The 16,754-nt window shown below is 36.8% G+C and overlaps 1 protein-coding gene across 2 annotated transcripts; it reads left to right on the top strand.

The window, feature by feature from the left end:
- Positions 1-1,521: 1,521 nt before the first annotated feature.
- LOC132286309 (uncharacterized) lies at positions 1,522-16,482 on the top strand. Of its 2 annotated transcripts, none has more exons than XM_059788627.1 (13): positions 1,522-2,110; positions 2,230-2,305; positions 3,714-3,919; positions 4,048-4,134; positions 4,318-4,410; positions 5,203-5,357; positions 5,533-5,617; positions 5,781-5,867; positions 5,954-6,073; positions 14,462-14,563; positions 14,651-14,843; positions 14,948-15,032; positions 16,070-16,482. In XM_059788627.1, the coding sequence occupies exons 1-11, from the start codon at positions 1,748-1,750 to the stop codon at positions 14,816-14,818; spliced, it is 1,542 nt and encodes a 513-aa protein (XP_059644610.1). In that variant the 5' UTR covers positions 1,522-1,747; the 3' UTR covers positions 14,819-14,843; positions 14,948-15,032; positions 16,070-16,482. The 2 variants fall into 2 exon arrangements, with proteins under 2 accessions (XP_059644610.1, XP_059644609.1); XM_059788626.1 differs by having other exon boundaries at positions 1,523-2,110; positions 14,651-14,821.
- Positions 16,483-16,754: the final 272 nt, after the last annotated feature.

Here is a 16,754-nt window from a genome sequence, read left to right as displayed (position 1 = left end):
GCCGGACGCATAATACGCCTGCATTGCCTTATGTTGGTAGTTTATACTGTATTTTTTTTATTAATTAATTATTTTATTTTATTTTTATTTTTGAGTTAATTATGCTCATCTTTGTCAAATCACAATCTGCTTTTAGCTTCCGTGAAATTTTGTTCCTGTGTTGAACAACACCCTTTATCTCTTATATTAAATGATAATTTTAACCTTCTTTTATATAAAATATAATAATATATATGTTATAATAGCGGAGCCAATTAAGGTAAAAAAAAAAAAAAAATTTGGTTTTCTATATATATAGGAAAATTCTATAATGCTTTCCTAATTTTAAAATTTTTAAAATTATCTCTGAACTTTTTGTTTCCCTTCTTTCTTACTCTTTAAATTCCATTAATTTTCTTTAAAGAGAGAGCAAATTTTTCCTTCTCTCAATTAGATTTTTTTATTTTTATTTTTATTTTTTATTTTTATCAAAGTTATCTCATTTTTCTTTCCTATATTTTTTTTCCTCCTTAAAATTCTTCTTTTTGCACTTATATAGTATGCAACCTTTTTTTTCACCTGGCTTAAATTTTATAAAATCTATGGGTATAATTGTCATGCAAAGACTCACAATTGTATTCAATGAAAATATTATTGAACAATTTTTTAATTTTTATACTTACCAACTATTTATCTTTCTTATACTACTAATTGATTATCATATTATTTTGCAATGATTTTGGTTACTATAATTTGCTTTTTATTATTTATTATTTTTTCTTAAACCCTGGCGCATCCACGGGTTATGGATTCCTATTAGTTGACTAAATTTTGATTTGAATGGGGTTTTAGTAATTGAGCATTTGAATTGTAATATTATAGCTCAAATAGGAAAAAGTTTTGGATATTATTGGATGAAGGTGTTATATTATCAGAAATGGGTACTCTTTATATCCAATAATTTCTCACATGTTAGATCAATAAAGTGGCTTATTGATTAAGGTAAATTAAATCCGATATAATATAAATATAATACTATATTATAAATGTTATATATTGTTTAATTTCACTAACCAAAAAATTGTTTAAATAAATAAATTAATCAAAATGTCATGTATTAGATATAATTGTAAATATTTTAATTCATCGTTACACTAGTGGACTGTGAGACAATGAGAGAATATGTTTTGAGACCTACGTATATAGCATTAACTTTAATAATAATTACTTTAACAATTAAGTGGCGGTGTTGTACGGGGCCAGGTCTTAAAATGTCCCTCACTCTAAATCTCAAGTGTCTCATTGCCTATGTTGAATAATGAGATGAGAGGTTTTTTATTTTTATTTTTATTTTTATTATTATTATTACTACTTTTAACTAATTTTCTAACTGTTTTTTTTTTTTTTTGTTCTTTTCAGTTAGCACACTCGTGTCTTTCTGTTTCCATACTCTAGATTTTTGTTTCCCTCCAATTGGCCCTTTCACAAGCTAACGCCCATTTCACCGTCATAGTCGTTCCATATAAAAAACACGCCCACGCCCACGCCCTTTTCTCTTATCCACTCTGTATGTATCACTCCAAAATGAAATCACGAGAAAAATATCTTCTAATAACACACAGCCACACTCATTCCCTTCTCTAACCACAACAACGCCCTGTTACTTTCAATTACGCTACATTCGCCATTTTTCATCAATCCTCAAAACCCCAACCCTAACCCTAAATCCTCCACTTCCTCTGTAAATCTTTAAAAGAATTCACTAACCATGGATGTCGCCTATCTGTCCCAGGGCAAATGCATTCCATCTCCAATTCGTTCCTCGACCCATCGTCCTCTCTCCGTTCTATCTCGGATTTCGATTTCCGTCCTCAAAAATTCAAGAAACTGTAATTCAATTCGGCGTAGAAACGTGTGTACGGCTTCGAGTTCTGATACCTTGGTTGGATCGCGCAAAGACGACGGGAAGTCTCTTGAGGTTGTGAGCAAGAAAGAAGATGAGTTAGAGGACTTGAAATCATGGATGCACAAGAATGGACTACCTCCTTGCAAGGTTGTTCTCAAGGAAAGACCTTCATATGATGCCAATCATCGGCCTATACATTACGTTGCTGCTAGCGAGGATCTTCAGGTTTTGATTCTTTGGCTGATTCTATTTTGTTTTTTTTTTTTTTTTTTTTTTTTTCTTGATTCTTTCTTCTGTCATACACATTTATGGCTGATTTGATTTCTATCTTAATTATTCTGTAGGCAGGCGATATTGCGTTTTCTGTTCCAAATTCCTTGGTGGTAACACTTGAGAGAGTGTTGGGGAACGAGACCATTGGTAAGGTGCAGTGATAGCTTTACAGATTCTTGCTTCCTTTGTTCACTTATTGGCATGCTTTTAAAACTGAATGAGTTTCGTGTTGAAAGGGGGGGGCGTTGCTCAGTTAATAGTGTTAAATATGTTAATGCATAAGTCAATGGGGAAATCCTTCCTCTTGAAGAAAGGGTTGATCCAGAGGACTTCATTCCTCGTCAGATGGAGATTGAGCAGATACTCAGATGGCATGTGTACTTATGAATATAAGAAACAAAGCTTCGTAATATATGTGTTTAAGTGCATTAACATATTTAATATATGTGTTTAAGTGCATTAACATATTTAATATATGTGTTTAAGTGCATTAACATATTTAACACTATTAACTGACTGTTGTTAGAATTGACAATATCATCCTTGAATTTAGTCTTCAGCTGCAATTTGAACTCCAATGATTACTTTACGAATGAGCGCACAACCAGACTGTCTGTGGGCCTTTATGTCTCCTCTTCTTGGGTCTCGTTGGCTGATGCCTACATCCGCTTTTAATTTGGTTTTAGGATGAACCAATGGAGATAATTTTGGTGGAAAGATACCAAAAATACATAGAAAAAGATAATAGAAGACAAACAAATAAGGAAAAAAAAAAAGTAGAAGAAGGAGAGGGGGTCAGGAAGGGACTCCTCCATGTTTTATCCCTGTGCATTTTGAAGGAGATAATTAGAAATGTTTTGAAAGTATCCAGTTTCTGGTTATAATTAAGATTTTTTTTGGAACTATTGAGATTCTGCTTACAATATGAAAAATACTGTGCCAGTTTTCCTTCTCTCGGATCTGTAAAAAAGCTTAGCAATAGTCACCCCTTTTCAGAGTTCTTGGACTCCCTTTGCTCCTAATTTACTTCTTTATTGGCTTTTTTATATGCATTGGGACAATGACTCTCTCTATCTCAACTTTGTTTTATGAGCCATTCTATGGGCAGTTGCTCCTTTCAAAAGCATTCTCTTGTTTTAGATGAACGAAATTCCTTTTTTTTTTTTTCATAAAAGAAGGGTGGCATCTTTTTTGACTTGTGTTATGAATCTTAAGAGAGCAAGACCAGTGAAGAGTATGCTCACAACATGCTAAATTGCCGATCGAGAAGGGAGGAAGGAAGAAGAGGGGGCAGGGGAGTACATGTAGTTTGTGCACTTTCAGTTAGTAAAAGCTAAAAGACAAAAGTTTAAAGGTCTATGGAATTGTGTGTTTCTTCTTGCTAGCTTTGATAAGGTTTCATGAGGGTACCTGTGATGATGACATCCTTTATTTTTTTAGATATATATATATTTTTATTTTTATTTTTATTTTTTTTTTTGAGGGGGGAGTGGGCTCCTTCTATTTTTCAAAATGGCTGATTTTAACATGTTTTATCTTCTGGATTTTTATGCAGCGGAGCTCTTAACCACGAATAAGTTGTCAGAATTGGCCTGCTTGGCGTTGTATCTGATGTACGAGAAGAAACAAGGAAAAAAGTCTTTCTGGTACCCGTATATTAGGGAGCTCGATCGTCAGAGAGGAAGGGGCCAGCTAGCTGTAGAATCGCCGCTACTATGGTCGGAAAACGAATTGGGTTACCTGACTGGCAGTCCTACAAAGGTAAGTAATGCTCCTCATCTCTTAGCTGTTGTAAATCGAATTCTAGTACTCTGCATATATGCATTGCATTGTTACAAATTTTAAGTTGACAAAAAATGCTTATTAGTATGACTATGGTAATAAATTAGGCTGAAGTTATAGGGAGGGCTGAAGGGATCAAGAGAGAGTATAATGAGCTTGACACTGTTTGGTTTATGGCTGGGTCTCTGTTTCAGGTAAATTTCTTTTATGTTTTAGCTGTTATTTAATACAAGCTTTTCATTTAATTTAAGCTCTTTATTGGATGAACTCTAATCTATTGGCATTTTATATTCAAATTTTTTTTTTATTTTTGTTGGCTCTTTAGAATTGTGAATCATAATATGTCATCATTGTGATAAGTTATTTGCATTTTGCAGCAATACCCATATGATATACCGACGGAGGCCTTTAGTTTTGAGATTTTTAAACAAGCTTTTGTTGCAGTTCAATCTTGCGTTGTGCATTTGCAGGTAAATTTTTCCTTGTAGTTGAGAATACTTTTCCTTGCCGCAACTGTAAAAATGTAAATGAATAACCTTTCAGTGATATAGGCCTTTCATCCATTTTGGCATTTCTTATGTGTATTATTACGGAAGCATTTTTTTGGTTAAGCTTCATTGATCCTGTCAAAGCCTGTAATGTGTGCAACTCTGATGCACTAAGTGTTGTGTCGCGGGGAATCAAAACTTTCCCATAGCTCTCTAGTCTCTATATATTAAATTATGAACTTGATTAAAAACAATACCCCACTCTCACACATGCATATATGTACTATGCAGCTATGCTTCATATACTTTTGTCATTTTGAATGCTGAAATCTTGCAGAAGTTGTCATAGAAGTTGCAGCTTACACTTAACACATACCAGTGACTGCTAAGCATGGTACATTTAGTTCTTAGGGGATATGATTGCTGTTCCCACATGGACAAGAAGGCTTTTATTTTACATATGATTTAAGTGTTACTCCTGCATTAGTCTCAAAAGTCATGTCTGCTGTTATTGCAGATGCTTGCTTAATACATCTTATGTGTTGCCTCCCATTAAATAGAGAAAGTATGATCGAGTCTCAGTACATTATCAAGACGAACTGAACTGTGAACCAGCTTATATTTCAAAAATCCTTCACTTTTCTGTTTTTAAGAACTAACAATGCTTTTCTTTTTATTTTTTCAAGAAAATGCATCAGGTGTTTGTTTACTCTTTTTCTCTTGTTTTATTTTCTTTAAGAATGTCCTTATTGATTATTTATTCCTTCAATTCAGAAAGTCAGTTTGGCGCGCAGATTTGCACTGGTTCCACTTGGACCCCCATTGTTAGCCTATAGAAGCAACTGCAAGGCGATGTTAACTGCAGTTGATGGTGCTGTTCAATTAGCTATTGATCGCCCATGCAAGGCTGGGGAATCTATTGTTGTCTGGTATATTATATATTTTCCTTAAAACAGTCTAAATTGCAACAATTATAAGTTGCTTTCCTTAGGCAATGCAGCTCCTGTTGTCATTGTTGGCATATATATCTTCTGTTTATTTATATTAGTAGTGATAATATTCTTAGATACCAAATTTTAATCTGGTTGTTGATACATATTGTAGGTGTGGGCCTCAACCTAATTCAAGATTGCTTTTAAACTACGGTTTTGTTGATGAAGATAATTCTTATGACCGCATAGTGATCGAGGTGACATTTATTTCCACTCTCATCTATCGGCAGTCTTATTGGTTCAAAGTGATCGTTTTTGTGATTTAATACATTTTACGGCTTTGTTCCCTTCTTCTTCTTCTTCTTCTTCTTCTTCTTTTTATTTTTTATTTTTATCATTTTTATTTTAAAACTTGTTCAGGCAGCATTGAATACCGAGGATCCACAATATCAGGACAAGAGAATGGTTGCTCAAAGAAATGGAAAACTATCAGTACAAGTTTTTCATGTATGAACCCAGACCCTTGTTGCAACATTGTTTTTTTTTTTTTTGGTGGTTGTTCTCCAAAAGGTATTCAGTGTACCCTACTTCAGGTGTATGTGGGGAAGGAAAGAGAAGCTGTTTCAGAGATGCTTCCTTATTTGCGATTAGGATACGTTTCAGATCCTTCAGAGATGCAGTCAGTGATATCTTCACAAGGTCCAATATGTCCGGTAGGTTCATCTTGTTTGAGTTCTCTGTTAGGTTCTGAATTTGATCCATTGCAAGTAAAATTTGTGTGGGGGATAGCACATAAAAAAAAATCTTCCTCTTTTTATTTTTTTTGTTGTGGGTGGGGCAACAGGGTTAGTCATACACTTCTAAATCCTTCTACTGTAACGACCCAAAAGATACCAAAATAATAATAATAAAATATATAAAATTTCGGCATGACCTCCGCAGAAAAAGTCACTCTATAACCTGTTGAAATACATAAAAAAATGCAATGGCCTCACTGGGCCTTAAAATTAATCTATCATTTTCCAACGCACATTACAAATATTATATCACATTCCCAAGATGGTTACATACATATGAAATGTCCCCTTCTTCCATCTCATCCAAACAAGGAGTACACCTTAGGTACATCAAGTTACAGTCCATAAAATGTAGCTAAAATTTAATAGTCCATAACTTACAACATTATACTAATTAAACTAAAGTTTCACAAGATAGTTAATATTACAGTTACAAAATATTAGAATTCTAATACAAAAGATAGCAAAATAAAATAGATCTCCAAACTTGTCTAAAATTGTGGTGGATTGTCATCCGCCACCTCTTTTCAGTGTCCTGAAAAATGTTAAAAATAAAGGGGTGAGCATAAGCTCAATAGGAAGTGTCTAAGACACACTTCTTATATCCCCGTGAATCCATACAATGAATAGATAAAAAGTGAACGGAATCATGCTATAGGAAAATGCACATTCTCAAACACAATAACAAGTATGTAACAAATATCAACCAATCACAAGTTTACCACAATGTCATGAAGTGCAATGTTATGCAAATGTTACTCCCCATTTTCCGAAACATTTCTGTTTCAACTTCCAAACCGTTAGTGTAATCCGACCCAATGCATCTCCAAGGCATTACGAATGGAGGGTTGACTAACTATCCACGACCACAAGGCACCTCCAAGGCATCACGAATGGAGGGTTGACTAACTATCCACGGCCACAAAGCACCTCCAAGGCGTCGCATCCGGCCTAGTTAGCTCAACCATACTCACTTCTAGACTACACTAACAACACGGACCGCTAGGCGCCTCTTAGGCGTCCGGTTTTTGCAAACTCCTTTAAAAAAAAATATTTTTCTCAAGGACAAATTCATTTATTTTAAAACATTTTTCTCCCTATTTCTTCCCCAATGGATGCATGAATGCTTCATGCTTCATTTCATCAATTTAACCATAAAGTTCCCACATACTTTTTCAAATAATTTAATAAATTACTATAAATACACAACTCATATTCTCATCCCACATTTTGCTAGCAATTTAAATAAACAATTCACAAATTTATTCCCATAATCATAACATAAATTTTCATAGCAATGGAAATCATGAAAACAAACCAACATTAAGCATGCTTCTTTACAAGTTTAAAATCATCATTCTAATAAGCCCAATTAACACATAACACACATTTATCACCATCAATATAAATAACCCTAACAAACATATTCACACAAAAAAATTAAAATTAAGCATGTTTAAAGTCAAATTAAAGGGGAAAATCCACAAGAAATCTAAGAAATAGTGGATTAGAGCACCCCTACCTCAAATGAGAGAAAAAGCCCCAATTTAAGCCCTAGTTTCGAAATCCCTAGGCTTGGCTAAATGGTGCTTGGCTCCTATCAAATTGACGGCCTCGACGAGCTCTCCCACTTTGCTTCACAAGGTTCTACCAAATTTCAAAGGAATAGAGCTAGATCAAGCTTAAAATGTGAAGAGAAAGAAAGAAAAGAAAAAAGAATGCCGAGAGAGAGAATCTGTAGAGAGAAGAAACATAATGCAAAAAAATGGGTCTGCAATGGCCCATTAGTCATGTAATGACTTAAAATATCAGCGGGCCCCACTAATTAAAATAATTTCTTTTAACATTAAATATATATACATATATATCACAAACATTACATTGTCCCCAACTTTAAAAAATTTCGTCCTCGAAATCAGGCCATACCTGAGGGAGAAAACAACTCTGGATACTTGGAGCGAACCTCCTGTTCGAGCTCCCAAGTAGCCTCCTCAACTCCATGATGCCTCCAAAGAATCTTTACCAACGGTATCGTCTTTTTCCTCAACACCTTCTGCTATGTGTCAAAGATCTGAACTGGTCCCTCCTTGTAGGAAACATCCCAATCAATGTCCACATCAACCTAACTCAAAATGTGAGACAGATCCGGCTCGTACTTCCGTAACATCAATACATGGAAAACATTATGGACCCTGTCCATCTGCGGTGGCAATGCTAGTCTGTGGGCAACCTCTCATACACAAGATCTCAAAAGGTCCAATGAATCGTAGCGACAACTTGCCACTCTTCCTAAAGCTCATCAACCCTTTCCGTGGAGAAACCCGAAGAAAAACGTGGTCTCCCACCTCAAAGGATAGCGGTCGTCTCCGCCTATCTGCATAACTCTTCTGTCGGCTCTGAGCTGTAAGTAATCTGTGCCTGATCAGCTTAATCTTCTTGGTAGTCTCGTGTACAATGTCGGATCCTAAGGCGGCTGTCTCACCCACCTCAGTCCAACAGACAGGAGACCTACAAGGTCTACCATACAACGCCTCAAATGGAGCCATCTGAATACTCGTCTGATAACTGTTGTTGTAGGCAAACTCAATAAGTGGAAGGTGATTCTCCTAACTACCACCTAAGTCAAGTACACAGGCCTGAAGCATATCCTCCAAGATCTGGATGATACGCTCCGACTGGCCATCCGTCTGCGATTGGAATGTCATACTAAGGTGCAACGATGAACCAAACGCTGCTTGAAGTCCTTCCCAGAACTTCGAAGTGAACTTGGCATCCTTATCTGAAACAATAGTCACTGGAACTCCGTGCAATCTTACAATCTCTTTCACATAAAATACATCAAGTGACTCTGCGTCATCTGTTGCCTTAATAGGCAAAAAGTGAGCCGTCTTGGTCAATCTATCAATAATGACCCATATGGCTTCATTTCCCCTCCGTGACCTAGGAAGACGTGTCACAAAATCCATTGCAATCTCCTCCCATTTCCACTGCGCTACTGGCAATGGCTGTAATAAACCAGCTTGTCTCTGGTGCTCGGCCTTCACCTGCTGACAGGTAAGGCACTTAGCCACAAACTGTGTAACGTCCTTCTTCATCCCATTCCACTAATACTGACGTCTCAGATTATGATACATTTTGGTACCACCTGGATGAACTGCAAAGCGGGAAGTGTGAAACTCCCGTAAGACGTCCTCACGACAAACTGTGGGAACAACCAACAAACCCCTGAACCATAGACCTCCATCTGCACGTAAGGTCCAATCCTTCACGGTTTCGCCACTGGAGATCAAAGTGTGAATGGCATCTAAATCCGAATCCCGTCTCTGTGACACACTCGGTCGGATGAAGCCTTTCATTCTCAAATCATCAAGTTGCTTCTTCAATTCTTCTAATTCAATCGGTGCCATAGAGATTGGCCCGGTACCAGGCATCAAATCAATAGCAAATTCCACCTCTCGGTGTGGAGGCAACTCAGTCAAGTCCTCCGGAAACACATCTAGAAAGTCACGCACAACCACTGGATAATCAACCCCACAAAACTCAACATTATCATCGGCGAAAAGACTAGCCAAGAAGAACGTCTACCGATCCCGACCCCTAACATCATAGAATGAATGAGTGAGAGGATCACACCGATCTCCCACAAAACAGAAACAATCCCCATCCGGGGTACACACTGAAACTCTACCTTTGAAACAATCAATGACAGCTCTGAAGGACGACAACCAGTCCATCCCAAGAATGACGTCAAATCCTGTCATCTCGAGAAGGATGAGATCGAACTCCAGTACCCGTCTGGCAATGGTAATGGAACAACCCCGACAAACTCTACCAAGAGTGACTGAATCCCCAATAGGCGTGTCAACACAAAGCAGTCTGTCTAACTGACTGACCTCCAACCCAATGCCCGTGCAAATGATGAAGTAATGAATGAATAGGAAGCTCCAGAATCAAACAACACACAAGCCCAAGAATGGGACACAAGAAACATACCCCTGACAACTAAAGGACTGGATGGTGGCTCGGCTGGAGTGAGTGCAAACACGCGACCTTGGGTCCTTTGCCCTTGAGAACCGCTTGCCTGATAACCAAACTGCTGAGTGGGTGCACTCGAAGAAGCTACCCTACCCGGTCGAGAACTCTAGGCTAACATGGCTGGCTGAGACGGCTAAGGTGGTGGTGGCGGTCGAAACCCTGACTGAACTGTAGCAGACTGCATCTGCCTCTGCTGTGAACCTCCACCTTTGCCCAAACCACTACCCCGCTGTGGACAATCTTTCACCCTATGGCCCTGTTGGCCACACTCGAAACATCCACCAGATGCTATCTGAATCTGAGTACACTGAGACATGTGATGCCCTGACTGCCCACACTTGAAATAAATCACTTGAGTTACCTGAGCCTGAGTGCACTGGGACTTGTAATGCCCCGGCTGTCCGCGTCTAAAAAAAGTAACATTCGGTCTAGAAGACCCCATGAACACTAAAGTTGTGGGTGCGGATCTGACTTGCTGCTGTCCCTTGAACCCTGACTACTCATGTTTCTGCTTCTTACTTGATTGTCCCTCGGAGAAAGCACTCATACCCCTATTGTGCTTGTAGGACTCCCTGATAGCCTTACTGTCCCTGCTTTCAGCCTCAACTACTAAGGCTTTTCGCACTGTTTTGCATACTCTGTTGGTTTTGAAGCAGCTACAATTGGCCTGATGGTAAGATCAAGGCCATCAACAAATTTCTCTATCTTTCCTTCCTCATCATTAGCAATCCCCGGTGCAAACCTCAAAAGCGATGTAAACTTGTTCTCATACTCTGTAACTGTCATGTTCCCTTGCTTCAACCCATCAAACTCCTCCTTTAGTTCCCTCCGCTTGGCGCCGGAAAGTACTTCTCATAGTACAACTTCTTAAAAGTATCATATGTCATAGAATCCAAATCGTGCGTGTGTGAAACGGTCTTCCACCATATCTTAGCACCACCAACAAAATTGTAAGTCGCCAATGTGATCTTCAACTTGTCCATTGCCAAATTCATGGCATTAATATGCTTCTCCATCCTATCTATAAAACTATCCGCAACAAGCGGATCTGGACCGCCCTCAAATAGAGTTGGCATCAATTTCACAAACTTTGCAATGTGATAAAGAGTATCATCTAACTCATTTGCCTTTGGTGGTGGTGGTGGCACAACCTGTGACAATGATGCTCCTGTCGGCCGAAATGCTTTGAAAAGAGCTGCCTGAACGGGCAACTGTAACTGTTCCTCATTTATCTGAAAAGGTGGATCAACGGTCCCCCTCTTGGTGGGGCCAAATCATGCAACAAGATATCTTCCTCAACTTGCTCCTGATCCCTTTCCACAGAATTGGAGCTAGAACTTTTCCTGGGATCCCTTCGTGGTGGCAAGACGCTATAAGAAAAAGGAAACGGATCAAAAACGATAGCACTAAAACATGTCCGAAAACTGAGTCCTCACATGAATGACTTGACAAGAATGGAAACATATAAACACCTTCCATACTCCTAAAATACTCAACTAATGATAAACATGATCATGCTAATAATATACAACAACACTAAGCACTTAGCACGTAATCATATAAGCAGTTAAACAATTAAGCATGCCTTTCAAATAATTAAATACCTTAACACATAAGCATATAAGCATGCAATCACGTAAACAATTAAGTAAGTAAACAAATATCTCAACTTCCGATGAAATCCTAGGTAGGCCTCTACCCGTCGTCCTAATGATATTCAAACCATAGCTCTAATACCAAATTTGTAACGACCCAAAAGATACCAAAATAATAATAATAAAATATATAAAATTTCGGCATGACCTCCGCAGAAAAAGTCCCTCTACAACCTGTTGAAATACATAAAAAAAAATGCAATGGCCTCACTGGGCCTTAAAACTAATCTATCCTGTCCCAACGCACAATACAAATATTATATCACATTCCCAAGATGGTTACATACATATGAGATGTCCCCTTTCTCCATCTCATCCAAACAAGGAATACACCTTAGTTACATTAAATTACAGTCCATAAAATGTAACGAAAATTTAATAATCCATAGCTTACAACATTATACTAATTAAACTAAAGTTTCACAAGATAGTTAATATTACATTTACAAAATATTATAATTCTAATATAAAAGATAGCAAAATAAAATAGATCTCCAAACTCGTCTAAAATTGTGGTGGATCGTCATCCGCTACCTCTTTTCTGTGTCCTGAAAAATGTTAAAAATAATGGGATGAGCATAAACTCAGTAGGAAGTGTCTAAGATACACTTCTTATATTCCCGTGAATCCATACAATGAATAGATAAAAAGTGAACGGGATCATGCCATAGAAAAATGCACATTCTCAAACACAATAACAAGTATGTAACAAATATCAACCAATCACAAGTTTACCACAATGTCATGAAGTGCAATGTTATGCAAATGTCACTCTCCATTTTTCGAAACATTTCCATTTCAACTTCCAAACCGTTAATGTAATCCAACCCAAGGCACCTCCAAGGCATCACGAATGGAGGATTGACTAACTATCCACGACCACAAGGCACCTCCAAAGCGTCGCACCCGGCCTAGTTAGCTCAATCATACTCCCTTCTAGACTACACTAACAACACGGACCGCTAGGCGCCTCCTAGGTGTCCGGTTTTCGCAAAACTCCTTTAAAAAAAATTATTTTTTCCAAGAACAAATTCATTTATTTTAAAATATTTTTCCCCCTATTTCTTCCCCAATGGATGCATGACTGCTTCATGCTTGATTTTATCAATTCAACCATAAAGTTCCCACATACTTTTTCAAATAAATTAATAAATTACTATAAATACACAACTCATATTCTCATCCCACATTTTGCTAGCAATTTAAATATACAATTCACAAATTTATTTCCATAATCATAACATAAATTTTCATAAAAATTGAAATCATGAAAATAAACCAACATTAAGCATGCTTCTTTACAAGTTAAAAATCATCATTCTATTAAGTCCAATTAACACATAACACACATTTATCACCATCAATATAAATAACCCTAACAAACATAATCACACAAAAAAATTAAAATTAAGCATGCTTAAAGTCAAATTAAAGGGGAAAATCCACATGAAATCCAAGAAATAGTGGATTAGAGCACCCCTACCTCAAATGAGAGAAAAAGCCCCAATTTAAGCCCTAGATTCGAAATCCCTAGGCTTGGCTAAATGGTGCTTGGCTCCTATCAAATTGACGACCTCGACGAGCTCTCCAACTTTGCTTCACAAGGTTCTACCAAATTTCAAAGGGATAGAGCTAGATCAAGCTTAAAATGTGAAGAAGAAAAAAAAAAAAAAAAGAAAAAAAAAAAGAAGAATGCCGAGAGAGAGAATCTGTAGAGAGAAGAAACAGAATGCAAAAAAATGGGTCTGCAATGGCCCATTAGTCATGTAATGGCTTAAAATATCAGCAGGCCCCACTAATTAAAATAATTACTTTTAACATTAAATATATATACATATATATCACAAACATTACATCTACCATCTCCTCTCTCGCTCTCTTAACTATGTAAATTTGTAAAACTAGATCTCGACTTAACTGAGAAACTTCTTTTCTTTCTTTTTTCGATAAGCCTGTACCAAGGAGCTTTAATGCAATAATTTCAATATGTCGGAGCGCCACATATTTTACCTGGTTTATGTGCCAGTTGATATCTGTTGAGCATTATAATTTTTTAGCAGGTATAAATTAGCTTAATTGTTGTTGATTTATTGCTTTATGCTGATTTTAAGCTTCCTCAATACTTCTTAACTTCGTATGTGTTCATTTATGTTCCACAGTGCAGGTAAGTTGGAGCTTTGTTCAAGTGTAAATCTTTGTTCTTCTGGTTTAATTTTTGAACCTGGATATTGTCCCAAATTGATCCCAAGTTCACACTAACTTAAATAACACCCACGATTGAAGTTAAGAATGACCTTGCTGTATAGAGGAATTTTTGCTTTTCTAGAATATGTGGTCTACCAAGCACTGTAGTGCTTTCTTGCTTATATTTTAGTAGCCTTGTTTAAAGATACAAATAGTTCTTGGTTGTTCTCCTTTTGTTTTCTCTCTCTTTTCCTTTTATTTATTTATTCATTTTCCCTTTTTTCTGACAAGTCATATTTGTAAACGGGTAACAATATATGATCTACAAACAAACTGCAATTGGTACTTCTTCTCCCTTCTTGGAACTACTTTGGTAAAAATGGACTATGGGTATTTCGAATAGCTAAATCACATTTCTTTTATGCTGTAGGTGAGCCCTTGTATGGAACGAGCAGTTTTAGATCAGCTTGCTGATTATTTCAAAATGAGGCTAGCTGGTTACCCGACTACACTGAGTGAAGATGAGTCTTTGGTAATTTTGGCTTTCATTGTGTTTATGGATATTAGATCTTATCAATTGCTTCTTGAGCTTTGAATGATATGCTTATGATTATTCCAGTTGGCAGATTGTAGTTTAGATCCAAAGAGACGAGTTGCTACACAGCTTGTCAGGTTGGAAAAGAAAATGCTAAATGCATGCTTGCAGGCTACAGTTGATTTGATAAACCGGTTACCTGATGACACCATATCTCCATGTCCTGCTCCTTACGTTCCTATATTGAAATGAAAGGTCTCTCTCTCTCCATGTGCTTGTGAGTGCATGTGGGCACGCGCATATATGCACGTGTTCAGATACATAGCTTTTATACTTGCTCATCATCTAATTTTTTTTTTTTTTTTTTTTCCTCTCTCTCAGGAACTGATCCCTTTGTGATTATCCAAAACTTCAAGACCTCTTTGTACCTGGCTATATCAGTTCAAATTGAACAATCCTAGACAAGGTTAGTCAACCAACATTCTCAAGCATTACAGTCTCACAACTCTACTAGATGAAAAGTTAATATTCAAGCCAATATTGTAAGTGACACATGGTTTTTTGTACCCATTGGGTTTTACACAATTCAAGACCATCTGTAACACCCAAAGTAATAATTAAAAGCCTTTTTCTTTTGTAGTATTGATGGAAGTTGGGGGAACATGTTAAATTCTTATATGGTGTGTTTGGAGGTCCCATGAAAATGAAATTATTCCATAGAATTTTGTGCGTGTGTATGTGTTGGATTAGGGCCAGTAAGATTTTGAAATGGGGTCTCATTACTAAAAGGGTGGACATTGTGTCTTCGCAAAAAGTGGTTATTATTAGTAGGCAGATGATAATTCTTGCAAGTGCAAGAACAATCTTGTACAAACGTACATGGGAAAACTCTTCGATATTTATTCTCATTTCATATGCATGTAACATAGAATGAAGCGTGGTGATCTTGGGGATGTAAATATAAGTCCCATCACCTATGTGATCAAATTGTTGAACCAGATATGTTTTAGGTGCATTTCAATGTTTGCATATTTGGGAGGTTGATGAAATAATGCCATATATTTTTTCTGGCACTTTGGTTTCTATTACTGTTCTAGCCTTTTAAATATGGTAATACAGACTACACAAAATTTTAGAAACATCTGATGTTTGGATGTTCAGTTGCTCAACATGATAGGCTATGCATTGAGTTTTATATCAATTGAATGCGGGTTAAAACTCAAAACCAACTTAGCAAACTGTAAGAATAGGCTGAGAAAGCATTTATTTATTTATTTATTTTTGGTTTGTGAATGAGAAGTCTGTAGCTGACATTTACATGACCTTTTTATATATCAATGTGCTCCATGTCAATTGAAGTGCTCCTCTTATTTTATTTTTTTATTTTTGGGTCCCCTGGTGCATGCACGTTTGAAAGCATGATCCCTTTGTTTGTTGCTTTTTTAGCCTGGATGGAAAATGTAATTGTCTATGTTATGTTTTATCCTATCATCTTTTTTACAGGTAGATCTGAAGGCTTCTTACAGTAATGAAGGAAGTCAAATTAAATCGGTTACTAGCTTTGTAGGCTGGAAAGACGGTGAGTGTGCTTGCTGCAGCAGGTTAGTGAGTTGAAGCTGTGGAACTCGTTGCGTACGTACGTACTGTACCTCCTCAGAGATCACCCCCTTTCCCAGTTTTATTTTCTATTTCATTTCCTCTTTGGCTATTTTGTGGATCAATGTGATTATCACTCCTTGTTTTCAAAAAAAATAAAAAAGAAAAGAAAAAGAAACAGACAAACCAAGAAAAAGGGGAAAAGGACTTTTGCTTACAGTGTGGGTGTTTAAATCATACTGGCCATTCGTGTAACACTGGCCTTTTCTTTGTAAATGCTGATTAGGATGATCAATGTTAGTTGAATCCTGTTTATATCACCTTTTAGATTCTGTGGTGAAAGAGTACTTATGTTACTAAACTTGAACTCAGCTGATTAAAGTTAATAGAGCCTATTGCATAATTCAGACTCCTCACTCCTGGCGGCGAAGACATGGCTTTTCTATGCACAACTTGTATTAGAAATTATTGGTGCAAATTGGAAGCAGATTATCTACCTACCATACAGTTGACCAGGTTAGAATGCGGAGGTTAGCAAATCCTAAATTTCAACTTCAATTAAATTAATACGGTAATATTGCTATTTGGACAT

This window comes from Cornus florida, unplaced genomic scaffold, assembly GCF_030987335.1.
Source record: "Cornus florida cultivar Cherokee Brave unplaced genomic scaffold, ASM3098733v1 CherokeeBrave_3.0.0_Hap2_Chr11, whole genome shotgun sequence".
Taxonomy (NCBI): domain Eukaryota; kingdom Viridiplantae; phylum Streptophyta; class Magnoliopsida; order Cornales; family Cornaceae; genus Cornus; species Cornus florida.
The sequence above is the reverse complement of the archived record's forward strand: the minus strand, read 5'-3'. Positions and strand labels throughout refer to the sequence as shown.

Coding starts and splice junctions, on each gene's coding strand:
- LOC132286309 (XM_059788627.1), top strand. CDS start 1,748: ATGGATGTCGCCTATCTGTCCCAGGGCAAATGCATTCCATCTCCAATT. Junction 3,920..4,047: donor TGACTGGCAGTCCTACAAAG/GTAAGTAATGCT, acceptor GTAATAAATTAG/GCTGAAGTTATAGGGAGGGC. Junction 4,411..5,202: donor CTTGCGTTGTGCATTTGCAG/GTAAATTTTTCC, acceptor CCTTCAATTCAG/AAAGTCAGTTTGGCGCGCAG.